We start from the raw sequence: 19,866 nt of genomic DNA on the forward strand, positions 1-19,866 counted from the left end.
TTTCCAACCTTAATGATTCTATAATACAGCTGTCTTCTAAACGTTTGCTTTATCGAAACCCAGACCATTATCAGTGTGAATCTCCACATCGTAATTCTACAACTATACTCTAGACCTAGAGCCCAGTGCAGCTATTTCTTCTCTGGGCACTGATAAGTAACCATATGCACTTCATCCTCCTTTATATAATAGCTATTGCAAAGTAAAAGTCAATAATATTTGAGTGCCCAACAGTTCAAGGATGCATCTCAGAGTCACGTGAAAGGGGTGATTAAAGAACAACCCCACACTTAGTGATAGTCTTTAAATGCACAGGGTTAAAATTGACTGACTGTGCTGTACTACATACATACCCCCACCAAAGAGGAAGATAACCAAACAGCAAATAAAAAAAACTAGTTTCATGATCCAAATGAAGTCACAAATTAAGAAATTTAAAGTTTACTGACACAATTCAGGAAATTAAAAAAAAAAAAGTTAACTGAAGTTTTAAGAGAACAGCTACAAATACCTGAGTAAAGTCAAAGGGAAACATTTTACTACATTTTTTTTTCAAACATTTACAATGTTTTAGTTCCTTCTAAACAAAACTTGTTAATAATAATTCAGATTTTTTTTTTTTTTGCTTATCCTCAATGTTTTAAACCACTACATTTTCCTTTATATTAATTTAGTATTAAATATATATATAGTGCATTTTAGCAGCTATTCAATTCCAGTGCTCGGAATGTTGTTAAAAAAAGCAGCATATTTGCTTATTAAATATGTTATGAAACATTTGGGCTACAAAGGCCTACAAACTACACTGTGAAAATGAAGAGGTCTACCTGTGTTCACCTTCTTGTCAAGTGCAATTAAAACTGACTATTGTAACACTAAACTAAATAAAAGGTATGGAACAGTCCTGAAGACTGCATGGGGTTACCAAAACCTTATTTCAGCTTTCCAGGTTAAAACCAGATATGGAAATTTGAAAATATTAAGATGATTTTTGATAAGATTTTAAATAACAAAGCTCAGCCATATTAAGCCTTGCTACATTATTGCCTTTTCAAATGCAGAGCTACTTAGTGTTGTTTTTTTTAAACTTGCTTTTCATGAGACTTGTTAAGCTAAAGCACTGTATGTAGCAATGATCTTTTATGAAATACTGAGTTTTATACCTATAACAATTATATAGGCTATGCTTACATGAAAAGAAAGATTAAGCTTGATGTATAAACTCCATGCAAATAAACAAGTAATGAATTTGAAAATGTCAGTAATGATCAGGCTGGTTTTCAAGAAGTTACACCTTTGAAGGAAGATACTGAGCTCTGAGTCATCCAGGGAAAATTTGCCAGTATCAGAACAGAACTACCTGGCTTTTCTAAGTCATGTCAGGTGTCATGTCAAAATGTGTAGTAGACATCCTCATGCCTCCAGCTTAAATCTGTGAGCAATTTTATTTGTCGAAATGTAAGAATAAGCATTAAATTTTGAAGAGTCTAATTTTAGTGAGGATGATGGATTTAGCATTTGTGGCCTTTAATTCCAGATATAAACAGCTCCTAAAGCACCCCTTACTTACCCCATGATTATTTTGCATCTGTTAACTAGGAGGGAGAGTGGGCCTTAAAGGTGAAAAACACTATAAAAATAAATTGTGCTTAAGATGATTTGTAGTTGAGAAAATGTATAGCAATAACAAAACTAATTTCGGAAGCTGAACATATACATGTTTGAAATGATTTTTCATGATGAGAAATACAGAAGAGCTTCCTGTACAAGTTGCTAATCAAAACAATTTTAAATAGTATTTTCTTACAGTAAACAGCAGTTAAAATACTTAGCTCTTTTTGATTCCCACAGAATGAACATCAAGTGAATAATTACAGCTATAATCTTCTCGGTCTCTTTCCAGAAGTTTTCTGCAGAATTATGTCATTAAGACAGAGCTTTCTGCAAGTAACACGGCTCTAATTCAATTGTACTTAATGGCTCCTACTTCATTTTACTGATTTTCCTTCATATTTAGGACTTTGTGAATGCTTTGTCATGGTTTGTGAAATTGATGACAAATAGAACATTAAATTTTCATTTTTATATATATATAAAGAAACTGACTTAACGATAAAACTACAGGAGAAACCCATATACCTAATAAGGATAAAAAATCCTTTAAAGAAAACTTTTTATTTAAACTCCACATCTTAAACACGGTGACAAAGTATAGTTTTGAAAACTGCATTAAGTCTGAAACTTTTGTCCCTCACCATGCCCTCCCTCCAAATAAATGAGCCAATTTTATACATATCTACAGTATTTAATAAAGATGTCCAAACCAGCCAAAGTTCTACATAAATGTTTCAGCACTTAAAAAGAAACATTTAATTTCTTCTCACTCGGCAAAATTAAATGGAAACATAGCATTTATCCAAATAAAGAATGCATTAAACTGTTTTCCTCTATGGGAAAAGGCAGTATCTTAATATGATGATTTAATAAAAACAACAGGTTAACTCGAGAAGGTAGAAACTCTGTTCTTGTTTAAATGTTTGCCAGTTAATCATATCTGATCAATAATAAACCAGTACTTCTTTTGGAGTCGGAACGAGTATTTTAAACATTATAAGTTAATTGATAGGGTATTCTATACATTCTTTGGCTACATATGTTAAGGAAGTTAAATACACATGAAAGCTACTAGCTACAAGTACCTTAAAATAATACACATTTACAGATTATACAGGGATCAGAGTGCAAACACGATACAAGCATTGTTTTCAGGGACTGTCTTTTTTTCTTTAAAAGAATGAAGAAGTTCAGAAATTGCTCATATAAAGAACAGAAATACTGGTTGTATCCCAATATGGAATTATAACAATTTTAGATTCTTTTACGTCTTTTGAAGATCCTTAGGAAACAAAACATGAAAGCAGAAATCCATGTCAGTTTTCAGAAAAAGTTTAGGGTTATAGTGATTTTGTGAAAATGCTTAACTTTCTTCTTGCAGCATTTCTTCTATTTCTTTATCCCAGTTTTCATCACGTTTTTCTGATTCTGTCACCACCTCATACTCTTGAAGCTCTTGTTGCAATTCCTTTTCCCAATCAGCAGTCTCTTCTGTGAGAGAGAAATTATTTCTGAGAATAAACTTGATGACATAAAATGTTGCTTATTTATATAAAACAAGATGAATTTGCACTGAGTCTCACTTATGTCCCTTGAATTTTATGGACAAGCCTCCTTCAAAACTAAAGAAACCACAAGATCAGAAATTCATCTTCTGACTGACCACAGATAGGAATTAATTAATATACTAGTCTGTATTCCTGTGTGCACACTATAATAAAGAAAGATAAAAAGCAAATACATAGCTTAGCTGTAACAAGCATCCATTTGCTAACTTTTTTCCTACAGACTTTCAGTTTACTATCAATGGAATCTCCCTTCATGCTTTTAAATCTTGGGGGGATGTGGAGGGAAGCTGTGCTATTTAGAAAATGAATGAAGTTATAAAGTTCGTTGAATATACTGTTAAGAAAAAAACAGGATCAAATACTATGGATAATTTTGAAGTGAAGCAATTTTTCTCCTCACTGACATTTGTAGCTAGGCAAACCCATTTAATCCCAGTTGAAGGTAATCATATTTCATACTTCGGGGCAAAAAAATGAGTCAGAAGGCACTCCTGTGTTTTTAATCTGTTTAATTAACTTTGCCTATGATATGTAAGAGCGTGGGGGAAGAAGTGGGTGTTTGATGTGTTACATGTTGGTCAGTACTTCAGCCTAGAAGGTGGGTAATTCCATAGTCCAAGTCAGTAAGGCCAGCTGAGATTTCTTTGAACAAATTACTCATTAATGGATTATTGAAACACTTCCATTAAAAAATTTAGATGCAAGCTTGGCTACATATTGGAAAAAGCAATTTCAAAAAACAAGGATTCAGCAACATCCAAAACAATGAAAAATAACTTCTGAAAAATGTATTATAATTATCTACTCATAAAAGTGTCTTCACTGTAAGTAGCTCATTGAGTATGGCCAGAGCTACATCATTATAGAGTGTTTTTATGCTTTTTTACATTAGTTCTTCTGAACCACTTTTTTTTTTTTTTTTTTTTAAGAATAAACCCTGCTTTTTTTTTTTCTTCTTCTCAACATTGTCAAAGCTATTTATTGAAGGTTAACCATTCCAAATGCATGTAAACCTTTTACAGCAAAGGCACCTGGCAAACTCAGTCTGGTGCAAAAAATGACTTTTTAGCTGGTATCACAAGAAGCCTGACTTCCAAATACTGTACTTTACCTACATTAAATAAAGAAAAAAACACATGCACATAATGACCTATGAAAGAGAATGAATAGAAAGGTAGACAAAACAATACTTCACCATCACTTTCATAAAACAGCCACCTAAGAATTGTCAGTTTCTTTGGACTTACACTCCTCACAGATAACATTCTGTACACGGCATAGTTTGGTGGTAAGAACTATTATTAATTTCTGTAATATTTAATTGCAGAACATTTAATACAATTTGAAAAAGGGTCACAAATCTACTTTTCTAAACTTAATTAAAATATATATTTTTTTTAAAACAACCTATCTTAGAATTACTGTATTTAAGACACAGAAGGTACTAACTGTTTTACCTTCTACTACTGAGGTCTCTTCTCTCTTTTTGTCTAGCACCAGTTGTTCCATTTCTTTTCTTAGGTCTTCCTGATTCAAATTACAGGCATCAAAGGCATCACTCACAAATTCTGATACACCTGGACTTGTGGAAATCTCTTCCTCATCCTGTAATAAGATAGTGTTGTAAAAGTTTACCCAAAAAGTGGGAGGATAGAATGTCACCAATATAAACTTTCACACATTCAAATGACTGCCTTTTAGTTACAGCCAGAAAAAAAAAAACAAACCAAAACAAAACAGAAAACCCAACAAACCAAATGCATTACCCTGACAATTCTTTTCCTGCACAGGCTATTTTCCTTTAAGAACATTTTTTGTACAGTTAACAACAGACACTTAATCTGAAAACGATCTGCTTTTCATCCTAGGCCCTTTCTGCATTCTCTTAAAAACTTTAAAACTGTTTTCGTAGTGTTCAGAAACAATACTGAACTCATAAGTAGTTTAGAAAAGTATGTAAGACTGATACTAAATTTTGACCATTAATTCAATAATGGTTTTCTACACACAAATAAGATTAAGAGAGGACTGTTCTTCGGAAATGTTTCTAGCTTCATTTAGTCCACCGCGTATTATTGCCAAGTGAATGCACAGATGTGCTTTGCCAAGAGTGTTCTCTGGCACTGATTTTACAGTCCAGAAATGAACAAGGGTCATTAGGTGTCTAAGGTAAAGTTTTTTGCAGTGTCAAGCAAAGCTCTTCTTGCTGTTGCAACAAAATAATGTTGCTATGGCAATGCATAATTTAGATTTCCCGCATTTATGCTCGATGTTGCTGAAGAGTTGGACAAAACATAGTACACATTTTTATGAAGGTATCCACTGTGTCTAAATACAATGCAAACCTTCTACTCTGAACATTTTGGAAGTGCTACTCTGAAGAGTAAAAAAATCTTTGTTATTATAATGTGCAGGATACTAATGAAAGTATACTTCAGATAAATTATTATTTCTCTACTGAAAATGAATATTATGGCAGAACAGCAGCAAGTTAGAAGTGGACTGTCAGATATTATAATAGTTTTAACTTACTCAAAAGGATGCATAATTAACTATGAAATAACAGTTTCACATAATAAATGCCAGATAAATATGTTTTTACCTCTTGAGATTTTATCTGAGGCTTTATTGTAACAGGTGGTGTTTTTGGCCGTATTGTTTCTAGCAAGAGAGAAAATCATAGATTACATGTAAATACATAAAGACTACATGAAATCTCAACAGATACTAAATATAGAAGGAAACATTGTATTTTAAATTTTAATGAATCCTGGTGGTTAGAGGCTGAGTTCATCTATAAGTGGTAAGGCATTTGCAACAAACACAAAACCTAGAGAAGGAAATTTCTGATCTTAATTAACTAAGGCAAATTCAGCAAACCATTTACTTATTATGAATCCAAAGTTAAATCACTGGAACCCCTCTGCCCCATTAAACAATCCAAAGAACCACATAAATAGGAACAGCTGGAAATGGGGAAAAATGTTTTCTATAAAAAACTCACAGATTGCATCACGTGCTGCGAGATCTTTCAAGTACAAACATGTAGACTTCCTCAGGAAATACAGGTACGACCTACCATGGAACTTACCAAACTTCCCTGCTCGGGAACTACTACTGACATGGGTACCAGCTCTTACATACAGCAGACTATCTGCACACATACCCCTAAAACTACACAAGAGTGCTCCGGAGTCTCACCTTTCACACAGGTAGAAGTCACTGAAAAACAAACCCTAGAAGGTGTTCCAGATTTCCTAAAACTCACTGCACATTCTCAATGTAGCAGCACGGTACTGGGAAGACAATGACTGTTTACAAAGAAGTACAGATCTTTTTCTTGGTAGATAAAGGAACACCCCAACTTTCCTCCTCATGTCACTAGTTGGGTAGAGGGTTAACAATAAGAGATGGCTGCAGGAACAATTAACCTGCTGGGCAGGTTGTAGTAGTGATGGAGTGCTTGCTTAGCAGTTTATTTGTTTAAACGTGCAAAGCAGCTGTGAGCTTGCAGCTGTGTTTATTGCAGTGTAGCCGGGTGGACCTTTCCTGCTTACTCAGTGATTTCTGAAGAGGGAATTTTTCAGGTTTAATTTCTAAAATTAAGATCAGCTCTAATTAAAATAATTCTCTAAATTGGTAGCTGTCACAGCTTATACAGCTCATCTGCTAAACGGCCACTGCTCTGTCACATCCTCTTTTCTCCTTCCCCTCCCTAAATCTTCACAGGATCTGTTCTTGTACCCAACACCACGTCCAAAGAGGCTCCACCATTCCCAGCCCATTCCCAGGGGAGGCTGTGGAACACGGCACTAACACTTTGCTGTTCAATGGGTGCCCAAAGCACTGGGCAGAAGAGGTGCCTCAGGCTGCACCTCCTTCTCTCATGCAGAAGCATCACAGCAGCGCTGTGCCGGGCCGTGCACCAGTCTACTGCAACTAACGTACCATTGGCACTGTTCTGCATCTACTGGCCTAGCGTCATACCCTCTGCTGCTGATGTGCTCCCTGCCCATGAGGTAACTTAACTCCCAAGTAAATAGCTCTGCCTGAAGGAGCAGAATCTAACATTGTCATAGAACTTATATGCATAGAGTTTCTAGGTCAGAACATGAAAAGCTTTCCATTTGTTCCTTTTTTCCTCCTTCACATGAATCATGCTAGTTAAACTTTGTGAAAACAACACGTAAAGAGGAGACAGATGGAGATAAAATGAAGGCAATTAATTCTGTTTTGTAGACGTTAGCTTTACAAGACACTCTGAATATTATGAAAAGTTACCAACAGGCAAGTACTTCTAGTTTTACCCCCCCAGTTAGGGAATCCAACCTTCAAAAAGGTCATATAAAACAAAATCAACACAGATGATTCAGAGCTCCTACACCTAGGAAGTCTCGAAATCAAACAAAACATATTTACTATAGTTTAGTAAATGTATCTTTGCCATTGCATAAAATATAGCCATTAGGATGGTTAACCTATCTGCATATCCCTATAGCAGTCTTCTGAATCATATGAGAACCTTCACAGGCCAAAAGATGCTACATATTTTTCCCCCCAAAATGAACATATGTTTTGTTTTCAGTCACAATGGTAAAGTTTTACTGGAAGAGCTCTTTGGGTATAATCCAGCAACTTTCTCTAGCACTTTCTAAGCACTTGGATGACTCAACGATGACAGGTTTTGTTGTTCAGTTGCCCTGTCTCTCCTGTAGAATTGAGACACTTCCACCAGAACAGACATGGCTTGGCAAATTTGAGCATTGAACTTTTTTAAAAAAACAAGGTTGTAAAGGAAACCTTCAGCATTTTAATTAACGACAGAAAAAGCTTCTATTTGACTAGCCAATCAGCCACAACAGTGATAGCTTTCTTTTTTTCTGAAATTGGTTTACTGAAGCAGTGATATGCAGAAACAGAAATCAAAAAGCTCAGGGGTAAGGGGAAGCTTACTAATAGTAAAAAGGCTTTGCAAGGAATATGCTTATCAACGATAATGAAGAAAATCTTTTGGCAGAACTTTTGTTTTCTGGTCTTTCCAAATGCAACCAAAAGAACTAAAAGGCAGTAATAAATGAAAGGATACAATATGAAGATTTACTGTGAGGCACTACAGAAACCAGAGAAGACAGTCACCACTCTTAATAGTCTACAATATAATCCTATCAGTTGGTGTAATGAAAAAACCAAAGGAAAAGAAATCTAAAAGGAAATCCAAAAGAAAAAAAAAAGAACAAAATTACCACTACCAAGAACAAAAGCAAGCCAATCCCTCAAACTCTCAAAAAATAAAGACATCCAAGAAGAAAAAAATGATATAAATGCATTTAGATGGCAGTCAGGTGTAAAGGTTTATGAAATAGTGAGAATCCCAGCAATTTCCTGAGTTGGATGGCACCTATACAGGGTAGCAGTAAACACAATTCGTAGAATACAACAAAAATGGGGGCTGAATGTGGTGAGACTGTAGGAGTGCTACAACATGGACAGTTAATTAGGAAACAAGCTTAAGTACAGCCTGCACCAGAAGCTAAAGACAGAAAATCTCTGCTTTGATGAAAGAGTTAGCGTAAGGCATTGAAGAACAGTTCTTTTATGCAAGGAAAAAAATAAAGTTGCAGCTTCCACAAAAACGAATCTTGGGGGATTCTCAGTTAACTCTTGGTAAGAAGTGACTTTGCGTTTTCTTTTTTCCTTTTTTTTTTTTTTTTTTTTTACACAGACATCTAATTATGTGAACTTTGTCAAGAATTAACATCTTTGAGGCTGTTTTTCATATAGAGTTGACTTTTTTCACTCATCTCAAACTATCCTTCCTTTATAATTGCTGACCAGTTTATAGCTTCCTGAAGAAATGACTTTTTGGCCCATATTTCGATGAGCATAAGGGTTAAGAAATGCATGAACACATGAAAAATATTTTATGAAAAAATTAGAAATCCTAAATAATGCTAGTTATCAACAGTATTACTATACATCTTGTCTGATTTCCAATTAATGCAATTAAGTATGGAAAAAGTATAAAAAAGGAAGAAAAACAAGGTTCATGGTTTTGGGCAAGCAAAATGTAAGACACCTATGACAAGATGCTAGATTTACATGAGAATACAGAGCTACATGACACGTAAAAATGAGATGAGTAGACTTTAGTAATTATTACTAGTAAAAAAGTACAGAATTGAAGCTACTTATGCACGTAAGATTAAAAAGAGAATGTGAGTGCAAATGATCAGGAGGAGTCTGTCAAATAGACAGACAAAATAGACAAAACCATACAGCACAGCACAAAAGAGCAGGAGACTATCCACTGAAACAGTTGCCACAGAGGCAGGGAAGGTGACACCAAAAGGCAGCACCTTTAGCAGTGTCAAAGTCATCTATGAGAATACAACTATGGAACAAGGACTCCACTCTGCTTTGTTCATTCTAGAGGGTCTTTGCCTGTGCTAAAACACACACACACTCTGAACAAATCCTACAAGAAAGAAACAGAATGAGACAAAGTGACAGAGGCATGCACACACACAAAACGAAATCAAACAAAAAAACTTGAGGAAACTACAATCCTTTTTGAAAAAAGTACCTTCTATGCAACATGCCAGCCCAGCTCTGTAATCTCCCAATAACCTTCCCTGCAACCCAAGATTTAGCTGCCTGTATCCAAGGAACCAGGGCCCAGATGAGTAACCTTGGCTCAGATTGTGTGGAAAATTACCAAGTTGAGCAAAAATGCTGTGAGAAAGTCTGTAAAAAGTTAAGAAAGGTGATACTAGAGACTGAAGTAGCATTACAAAGATGGGATCATTAGTAGTGTAAAGACTAGAGAGGAAAACTGACATGGAAAGACATATCTGAAAGATCTGAAAAAGGGAAAAAGGAGTCAGCTTGACACTGATCAGCGGGTTGTCAGTCAGGCTGGCAGTGTCATCAGGACAACATCAGCACTAGTGGATTTGATGATGATTTTTTTTTTTTAATCTGGGGATACGCAAATCTTTCCAAGGTACAGCAAAGGCTTTATCCTCCTGCCCAGTGCCTATTCCGCCTGCAAAAATTCCTTGGAGGTGGTGAATGTAACCTAGCTTAGGCTATTATTTTATGAGCTACTAGATATCTTTTGTGTCTCAGCCAGTAACTGCTTCGTACTCTTAAGCTGCACATATTCCTGCAGGAAGAATTTGTTTGCATGCAGGTAAAGATGCCCAGTAAGAATATATTGCATACACTGATCAGCATAACTGAAGAAACATACGTTAAGGTGGCTTTTTTATCTCAAGGTTGAATCTCGGATAGCCTTATGTACTGATCTTCCTCCATTTCTATAACACTTTGCATGCCTTTCCATGTCCTACGTGCCTCTGCCACCACAGTAATTTTACCCCAATATCACTAACTTACTTCTGTTTGACCTGAGGCCTAAGCAAAAGAAGGTGCTGAGACAAGCGAGAGCAAAGGGCATGCTGGGTTGGCTAGGACCTGTTATCTGTCAGGTGAACCAAAGGTACCTGGGACTTCTGGCAGGTCAAAATAGCGCACCAGAAACCACTGGTGGTGGAGAGCCATTATAAGCAGAGTACAAAATTTCATCTCTTGAGACTTGCAGTCTTCTGGCAAAGTTGGCTGAAATTGCAAAACCGGTTAAAAGCACTGGGAGCCCCCTTCCCCCCTTCTAACAAACAGACTGAGTATGAGGAGAGAGATCCTGATTTCATAGAAAATCAAGGATGAAAATTCTGTCACCTGAAGCATACAGTCAGTAGGCATGACTTTAACTTAATAACCTGTGCCAAAAATTTCTTCCACACCTGTCAGTTGACTATCCTCTTCTCTGCCTTTGTTCTCTTCTTTCCCTGCTGCTTGCTGTTGAGCAGCAAGCGCGGTGAGCTGTGCAGATTGTTTAATTAGGGACACTCTGTAGAAATAATTTCTCCAGAACACCTCCTCCTTTACACTAGAGAGAGAAACAGATATCGATTACTACATTTGGAAATATGTTTGCTTTCACCATCTAGCAATGAACTAAAAATAAATATGCAGAGGAAAGGGATAAGCGGAGTTGCCTCAAGTGAAAACTTAGAGATTTGTGATATAAGCAATTAAAAAAAATCCATCATTATAAAAATTCTTGATCTCTTCCACAACAGTTACATTGTCTGCTCAAAACCAGTTTCTCTTGCTTGCAATACGGCTGTTTTGTATTCTTTTGTCATTTCTCCAGGGGGCCTCTGACTATCTGTAATCATCTCTTTGGGGTGTCAATTACACCCTTGGATATGAAGTTTTTTGTTGCTGCATTTACCTTTGTTTGGGAAACAGGTTTTCAACTATTTACCACAATAGACTTAGAAAAAATTAAGACTTCTCCTATACTAAAAACAAGGGGTCCTTAGTAGTTCCAAATTTGTAAGACTTCTGTTCTTTACTTTAATTGCTAAACTGCAATGCACTTGCAATATCCCATGTATTTGAAACTGGTAGATATAAAATACGTACAGAGGAAGTACAGAAAGAATTGAAGGAAGTAGAAAAAAGGTTGTAAGTTAGGAATATTTACAGATACATTAAAAGTACTGTGTTACACAGTTACCAGCAAAAATTACTTACTGTTTAGGGACGAGATCAAACCTCATCCTATTGAGAAGCTGATCTTCTTGTAACATCACCATCGCAACAGGATACATTTGATCAAAGTCAAAATTAAACTGAACACCTGCTGGAGGATCCCTTAGAAAGTTTCGTTTATCCTTTGAAGAACATATGACAGTTATTAACTAATCTCAGAAAAAGGTTATTGCGTTTCACACACACCACCACCAAATCCCACTTCTGACATAATTCTATTACAGCACAAAGCTGTAAAGCTTTTTATAAAAATGAAAAATCATACTGTTGATCTACTTTGACTCAAGTTAATGCTGAAATAAATCCTGCTTACTTCGCACAAGATCAGTACTGTGACACACATTTAAAAAAGTATTTTGAAAATAATTTAACAATGTCAGACAAACTTGTTTTAGAAAAAAAGCAGTTTTAATCTTCCAACAACAAAAAAAACAGATAAATACTTACTGCTGATAAGGCCAGTATTTGTTGTTGAATTGTCTCTTCTTCATTGCTGTCTACCCATGGAGGAACTGCTGCTTCTGTTATTGAAAGAAGGAAAATATTTGCATTTGTACTACTTTAAAAAACAAAAGTTGCAAAAATAAGCAGACTTGCATCAGCAAGTTAGTTCATTGTTCCTTTTTCCTAAACTAAGCTTGAGGCATAAGACATCCATAAGACCACTGTAGGCCTGGATCTTTGCTTACCAGAGGTAAACAAAAACTTTAAATAGTTGCTGATTTCTGTAATTATAAAACAAAAACTGTGGAGGTTTCTTCAGTGTCAGAATTTACTGCCTCTTTGTTTAGTTACTGAAGTAAAGCTGTATAACTGTGTAAGCTGCCTGCAAATAGAAATTTCTAGACTCACTTTAAACATGTAAACTTTGCTTAAATTAAAATTTCAAAATATTAGCATATTAATTTTCTGATAACCAGAGGACACCAATTCTTCACCTATGGTGAAAAATACAGATTTATTACAAATTACAATGAATTATACATTGAAAAAGCATACTGCAGCTGACCTGATTTACATATTTACACAGATGCTTCCAGAATAATTCTGTAGCCTGTACGCAGAGGAAATAAACTATTCTAGATATGTAAAAATTTATTAATCTCTTCACTGCTGATGCAAATTCAGCCCGCAGAGATACTATAATTCATCTGAACAAGTTAACACAATTCTTGTGCACTCAACTATCTATGCCTATTTGCCTATTCACTTGATATAAGCAAACTTCTACCCACATGGATTCACATGCTAATGTGAATGCTAATCCATTAGGCCATCTCTGTCTCTGTCTCCCCTTTCTTGTCAATGTAGCCACCCAGTTTCATGAAACTTGTAGGAATATTTCATCAGATTCCAAAGTTTACTCACAGATACAAGATTAACAATAAAGCCACTAATTATTCAAACTGTAACAAATTATTATATCCAGGTAACACATTAAAAGAGATATAACCCAAATGATGAAGCGTAATGTAGAAAAAAGCGCCTATTTTAAAGTCTCACATAGATCCACTTGTCTTAATAGTACATGGGTGGATAACTCATAGGATTTAGATCACAGATAATTACAGAGCAAAAGAGTTACGGGAAAGCAAAAGAGCAATTATGCCTTTAATGTAAGCAGAGCAACTACTCCTACAGTGACTCATTAAATATTACAGTGCAACCCCTAACCCGTGTTTTTCATTTCATTATGAAAACGTGACGCGACTGCCAAAACTCAAAAGAAAGGTAATCAGCATGACTGTTTTCAATAAATACACAGGCTTGAAATTCAAAACAACCGTGAGGCAACAGCTTTGCTAGCACACTGATCTTTCAGTTGATTTCAGAAGTTGAATTTGGTTAAAAAGCCAAATCTAAACTTACAAGACAACGTAACAATGACATCGCTTAAAAATGTCATCTTCCTATCCCATTGAATATATAAAATTCTGCCATATAAATGTTTCGTTAAACAGAGATCTGATGGATTAGGCCTAGATATAGCTCAGTTACCCAGCCCTCAGAAAACTTTAGTTTATGCAGTATCGTGCATTATTCAAAATAGTTTATATTACCTGATTTTTTTGTTTGTTGTTCTTGGACAAACTTCTTTTGTTCCTTCTGAAAGTCTCCAATAATCGTCTAAAATAAAAATTAGGGAACCACAATAAATAAATTTGCTTCCTTTGTTTCATGTCTGTTCAGAAAATGCTTTCAAATACTTCTCAGTAACACATTCTTGTATCTCTTCTCTCAGGCCCTTTCTGTAAGTTAAGGACTCTGCGGCAATCATACGTTCTGCTTTACTCGAGCATTTGATTTTGCATTTAAACTAAATGAACTCTTTCAAAAATTACATTTATAACTTTATTAAGTTCAGGGGACAAAGATCACAACGGAAAGTCCTAATTTATGGACTTAACCTGAACATCAGCATACCATGCATACCTTTCCCTCCTTACATATCAGACAGACAGACTGTTTAGACCTATTTAAACGTGTTTTAAGAAAGACTAAGAACTTAAAGATACCCTTGGTCTTAGGGTAAGATTCAAGACTTGACTAAGAAATATATCCATTGCAATAAATCAGACTTAAAATTGTTAAGTATGACTTTCAGAAGGTGTGCTTAGCTGAAATCAAATAATTTCTCCACCTATAACGGTGACAAATTTTCATCACAAAATTACATTCAGAAATATCCTTTATAGAAATTAACATTGAAAAATAGGCAATGGTCATGGAAGAGTTATACACTTGATGTAAAACACAGCATTGTGCATTTTGCGGCAAAAGTTTCAGAGATTTAGAATCATAGAATCATTTAGGTTGGAAAAGACCTGTAAGATACCTGGTCCAACCTTTAACCTAGCACTGGCAAGCCCACCGTGTCCCTAAGCAAGCCCCATGTCCCTAAACTCTACATCTACACATTTTTTGAAGACCTCCAGGGATTGTGACTCAACTGCTTGCCTAGGTAGCGTGTTCCAATACTTCACAACCCTTTCAGTAATGAAATTTTTCCTAATAACCAACCTAATCTTCCCCTGGTGCAAACTTGAGGCCATTTAAAACAAATTTCATAGGTAGGAATGCCATAACCTATGTAACAATGCAAATGTTGTTCTGTACTTGAAAGCACAGGCAAAAAAGAAAAAGGAATATTGCTGGAAATTAGAAGTGAATACTTAAACCTATTGTAAGATATTTTAAGATACAAATTTTAAGCAGTAATCAAACAGATCAACAAGTTGCCAAAAAGCATGTAAGATGTCAGGAAAAACCTATCAATTTTTTTTTTTTTAATTCAACGCCCCACCATTTCAGCTTAAGGCTAGTATCACTGAGAAAGCTATTGTAGTGCCTATTATAATAATAAATCATTGTGGTTCCTTCTGGGTGTAAGTTACCTGAATTTTTAGCATTTATAGAATAAAATAATTGATATGGTTAAGAGAACAGCTTTAGGATGCTATAGAAGCTATAATCCTATTTCTCCCATATGTAAACTTTTAAGTCAAAGTACAGAATTTACATTACCTAAAGTACAGAGAAAAGAAAATGAAACTTTAGGCGTAAGAAACTGTCACTAAGTACCTACAGCATATTTTATGAGTGTTACTGCTTGTGTAATAAATGATCAAATAACCTTCTTAGTCTATTTTTCCTTTTTTTCCCCAGCATCATTAAAAATTAAACCATAACAGAAATTTAAAGTGTGTTTTGATGATTAATTTGGAAAAAGGACACAAACATTTATTACAACAAAAACTGAATCTCATTGTATTTAAAAAAAAAAAAGAGGAATTCTTTAGTTTCTGGGAAGGGGTGTCTGAGAGTAGCTGTAGGATGGGGCTGGCTGTATCTCCTGTGCCTGGCACTCCCGGATGCACAGTCCCACTACAACTGGCTTGGTTTTGGCCACTTCCCTTCCAAGCTACCTTTGCTCTACAAAAACACTTGCTGCAGAATTAAAGCAACTGGAGCCTGCAGCCAAGAAATGGGAGGGCAAGAGATGAATGGCAGGGTGAGGGAAAAGAACAGGACCATAGCAAGGTGTTTCATTAGCTCACTGGGTCTTATGAACACATACCTGTATAGCTCTAGGCCCTTACTACACAATATCCACAAAGCTGACCTCATTCTGAATCTTGCTACAGAGACACATTTATGAGACATGTTACAGCATTTCCTCTTCCCACTTAATTGGAAAAAGAAAAATAACTACACATCTCCCAACTGTCTAATTCTTCCAGCCTTTTCCCCTATTTCATCGCTTTGTTTTCTGCTGTTCTTTCTCCAGTATATTTACATCCTGAAGGAAGTAAACACAGGTGCAGCATCGAGTAAAGCAGATTTGGCTTTTTTTTTGCACACCTATCCTGAATGAACATTTCAGTCACATCATTTATCATGACAGGAGATACCTGTAATTGAAATACGCAATTGCTAAAACCAGCTTAAAGAAATGTTATCACATGCTGGATTTGTTACACATTACCAGGACAGTATGCAGGCAGATCTTTCAGATAAAGTATCAAGAAATAAAATACCTTATCAATGATACTGTCGATTTTTCCTTCTTCTACAGACTTCTTTATGGTCTGTGCTGTTTCGGCAACAGATTCAGATATCTTTTTTGTGGCAGCAGTGGCAAAATTGAAGAGGTAACCTTTCACAGATGAGAAGGACAAGAGTTGAAAAAAGGTATCTTTACATCCAGTTCTCATACTAAAATCACATTTCTCTTTATACGTTTGGATACCTACTTGAAGTCTTCTTTCAAAATCATTTAACCCAGCTCTGACCTCCAAAGAACTCCTAAAATCCTATTTTTATCCCTTTCTAGTTCATATCTTCTCTAGTCTAGACAATGATCAAACCATATATTTGATCAAAGTTTCCTGGGAAACAAATCTCTATACTTGAATGCTGATTACTAAATCAAACACTCCTAATTTCTCTTGACATACTGCTTTCCAATCAATATTCTGAAACAATAGCTTTCATAATTTCACTTCAGTATTTCTGAGACCTTAAGCAACGAAGTAACTCTAGCAACAGTTAAAACAATTATATTTTTTAGAATATCAACATGCACAATAAAGTCTGATGAAGCAAGACAAATGAATGCATGAAAAAGTCCTGGTAAGTAACACTTCACATTCCTTCAAAATTCTTAAGACTGAAGCTTGCTCTTGGTGCTTGCCCTTTCCCATTTCCCACTGTGGCGTTCTTCTAACTCCATTAGAAACAGTGTGACAATGTTTGTTTTTCTAAATATGTTCAGTGGGAGAACAGCAATAACAATTACTTTAAAAACTGTAACTAGCATTTTCTGTATCAGCAGTGCTGAAGGGAAGAAAGATGGCAGGGAAGGAACTATGTAGCACAGGCAGTTGCTTGTATTGTTAGCTTCCAATTAAAGGAGTCAGAACAAAGGCAAGCAGCAAGAGGTCTACCAGGAACCTTTAGAAACATTAAATACCAGTTTATTGACAGAGGATCTTAAAAACAACATTGACACTGTTTATTTCTCAGATAATTACACGATGTCACAAACACTTTATTACGTTTAATCAGATCTATTATTACTGTAATATCACTGCCGCGGTATTTACAATGTCAGTAAGTGCTATAGTAAATAATATAATTTTAGGGTTAGAAGGAGGGAAGAAGTAATGGTGGACCTAAATTGCATGGTCGCTACCGAAGATACATTTGAAACATTAGTAAGAACGCAAAACACGTGGGACAATAAGGATCTTTCAGTTATCCCGGAACTGACCCGCACTTTTATACACGGGGCTTTCAAAAACAAACATCACTTCTGTTTAAAACAAACAAATGAAAAAACACCTTCGTTTTTCAGGAAGGGTCTCACAAAAATTCAAGTTCCTTATCAGTTAGAAATGTAACAAATAACCTTACCACGTGAAGAAAAATGTTTTAACACATGGTTGCTCACCACTGGTAGAATGAGTTACTTTGGAACATTCATGTCACCTTCTGGAAAGCTGACTGTCGTTCTCTGAAGCACATGAAACATTCTTTCTTAACGATACCACCAAATTAATACTGAAAAATGGAGAGGCCTAGCTGTCCCTTAAGCCAGCCAGTTTTTTCATACACAACTTCCTTCTGTAAGGCACAGAATGGTGGCAACCAAATTTCTTCCAATAACTTGCTCATATCTTTGTCATCTGTTATCAGGCTTCACATCCCATCACGTGCTTGATAAAAAAAAACACACACATCTGCCTATCTACTACCCTTCATATAGACAGAAATACAGTATCCCTCTTGGGACAGTAGAGGAAGCAGCAGCCTACTGTATTATTTCCTCCTCACAAGCTTTTATTGGTTATTTTATGTATCCATGGAAGCTTCCTTTGCAACGCAATTGTTTTGCATTTGATACGCAATTGCTTTAAGTGCAAAACAGTCTGAAACATTTGCTGCCTGGCAACTTTTTGGTATTGAGCAAAGTGCTTTTGGCCAGTCCTGAAAACAGTCTGAAAAGCAAAATGTTTTTTTTTCTTTCCATTAAGGACGGATATTCTTCTTATGCCAAGGCACTTACAAAGCCCCAGTACGAGGTGGTACTTAACCTTGGAATGGAATTAGTGGTGGAAAAACACTTTGACTTTCAAATGAAAGAGAAAGTTTTGGTTCCTCTTACAAATCTATGCCTGTATTAAGAATATATACCTAACAATACGTTTATTGTTAATTTGTAATGACAAATTCTCCTATCTTTTCTAATGGCATAAGAAGCAAAAAAAAAAAGAAGAACAAATATAAGGCTTTGGTTTTATCAGTAGAATACTTTTTAAGTGCTAGGGGAGTCTTTCACACAGCTACCTTGGTCATTAGTCACGCAAATATTTCTAGGATTATCACGCGTTACAGTAGCGATGTCCAAATTCTTACAAAAGGACCTTTCCCCGACAGTCTTTTCTGGTGTCACAGGGAACGTATGCATGCATCTATTTATCAGTTTCTTTATCAGAGCAAATTATAGGACGGACTTTTTTATCCATAACACTCAATACTTATTCTTCTGAAAATTCAAAGTATTTTTTCCCTCCTGGACAACCAGAGGGGACAGCAGATTAGGTTCTACTTAGATGAACAACCAGGCAAGTGTCTGACCAAACTACACAGATAATTTGCTGCGTTTCAGAAACCCAGGACAAGTAACAAGTTTAAAGCAACACCTCAGACTAATGTCACAGAAGATCAGGGCACCAGTGAGAAACGCCTTGCCTGCAGAGCCGTGTTTTGGAGGAGTTTTACTTAAGAATCTACAACAGCAGTGCAGAATCCTTGCCTACAGCCCTACCTCACAAGGGATAAGCTCCCTGAAATCATCAAAAAAAATTACTTTCCTAAGAAAGATGACAAAAACCCATAGGCACCACTCCTCCTGCAACGACAACAGGACCAGCGGCTAAGCAGGCCCCGTTTAGGCACCGGGAGGACGGGGACACTCGGCCCGGGGGGTACCGGAGGGGAAGCGGGGCGGTGGTGGCGGCGTGTGGGGGTTTCCCCCCCCAGCCCCCGGCACGGCGGCGGGCCGACACTCACTGCCGAGTCCCTTGGCCTGGCTGAGGAGCGCCTCCGAGTCCGCCGGCTCCTGGCTCCGCACGGCTTCATCCTCCTCCTCCTCCTCCCGCTGCTTCCGCTCCTCCTCCTCAGCGGGGCCGCCGCCCTCCTCGGCCGACGGCAGCAGCTTCTCCTCGCCCGCCCGCTCCAGCCCCAGCCAGCTGCCCAGCCCGCGCAACATGGCTGCCGGCCGCTTAACGGCGGTTAACGGCAGCGCCCCTCCGGCCAACAGCCGAGCCCCCCCGCTCCTTCCGCATACGTTACTTCCGGGTGGGCGTGGCCCCCGAGGCGGGGCGGGGCTCACAACCCCCGCGGCGGCGGTCGCACCCCCGGCGCCCCCTCCCCCCCCCCCCCCTCCCCATTTCACGTGCGCGTGCGCGCGCCTCGCGTGGACGCCGCGCGGAAGGTAACGGCCGCGGCGCGAGGCTGCGCCTGCCCGGGGGGAGGGGCCCCAACGGCCGCCCCCCAA

General features: G+C 37.1%; 2 protein-coding genes across 4 annotated transcripts in view; one reads left to right on the forward strand and one right to left on the reverse strand.

Moving 5' to 3' along the window:
* Nucleotides 1–2,156: 2,156 nt before the first annotated feature.
* On the reverse strand, nt 2,157–19,585 carry SYAP1 (synapse associated protein 1). The gene is made up of 9 exons (XM_040532918.1): nt 19,380–19,585; nt 16,343–16,461; nt 13,865–13,931; nt 12,252–12,325; nt 11,787–11,926; nt 10,988–11,133; nt 5,785–5,843; nt 4,640–4,787; nt 2,157–3,105 (listed from the first exon to the last, which is right to left on the reverse strand). Exons 1-9 carry the CDS (start codon nt 19,576–19,578, stop codon nt 2,978–2,980), a joined length of 1,080 nt encoding a protein of 359 aa, XP_040388852.1. The 5' UTR covers nt 19,579–19,585; the 3' UTR covers nt 2,157–2,977.
* The window catches only part of CTPS2 (CTP synthase 2), a 76,033-nt gene continuing 75,743 nt past the window's right edge, over nt 19,577–19,866 (forward strand). For all 3 annotated transcript variants that reach the window (XM_040532794.1, XM_040532803.1, XM_040532813.1), the window contains exon 1: nt 19,577–19,803. In XM_040532794.1, coding sequence (XP_040388728.1) covers nt 19,577–19,803 — 227 coding nt within the window. The remainder of the gene's footprint in view (nt 19,804–19,866) is intronic.

Source organism: Cygnus olor, chromosome 1 (genome assembly GCF_009769625.2).
Source record: "Cygnus olor isolate bCygOlo1 chromosome 1, bCygOlo1.pri.v2, whole genome shotgun sequence".
In the NCBI taxonomy this organism is placed as follows: Eukaryota; Metazoa; Chordata; class Aves; order Anseriformes; family Anatidae; genus Cygnus; species Cygnus olor.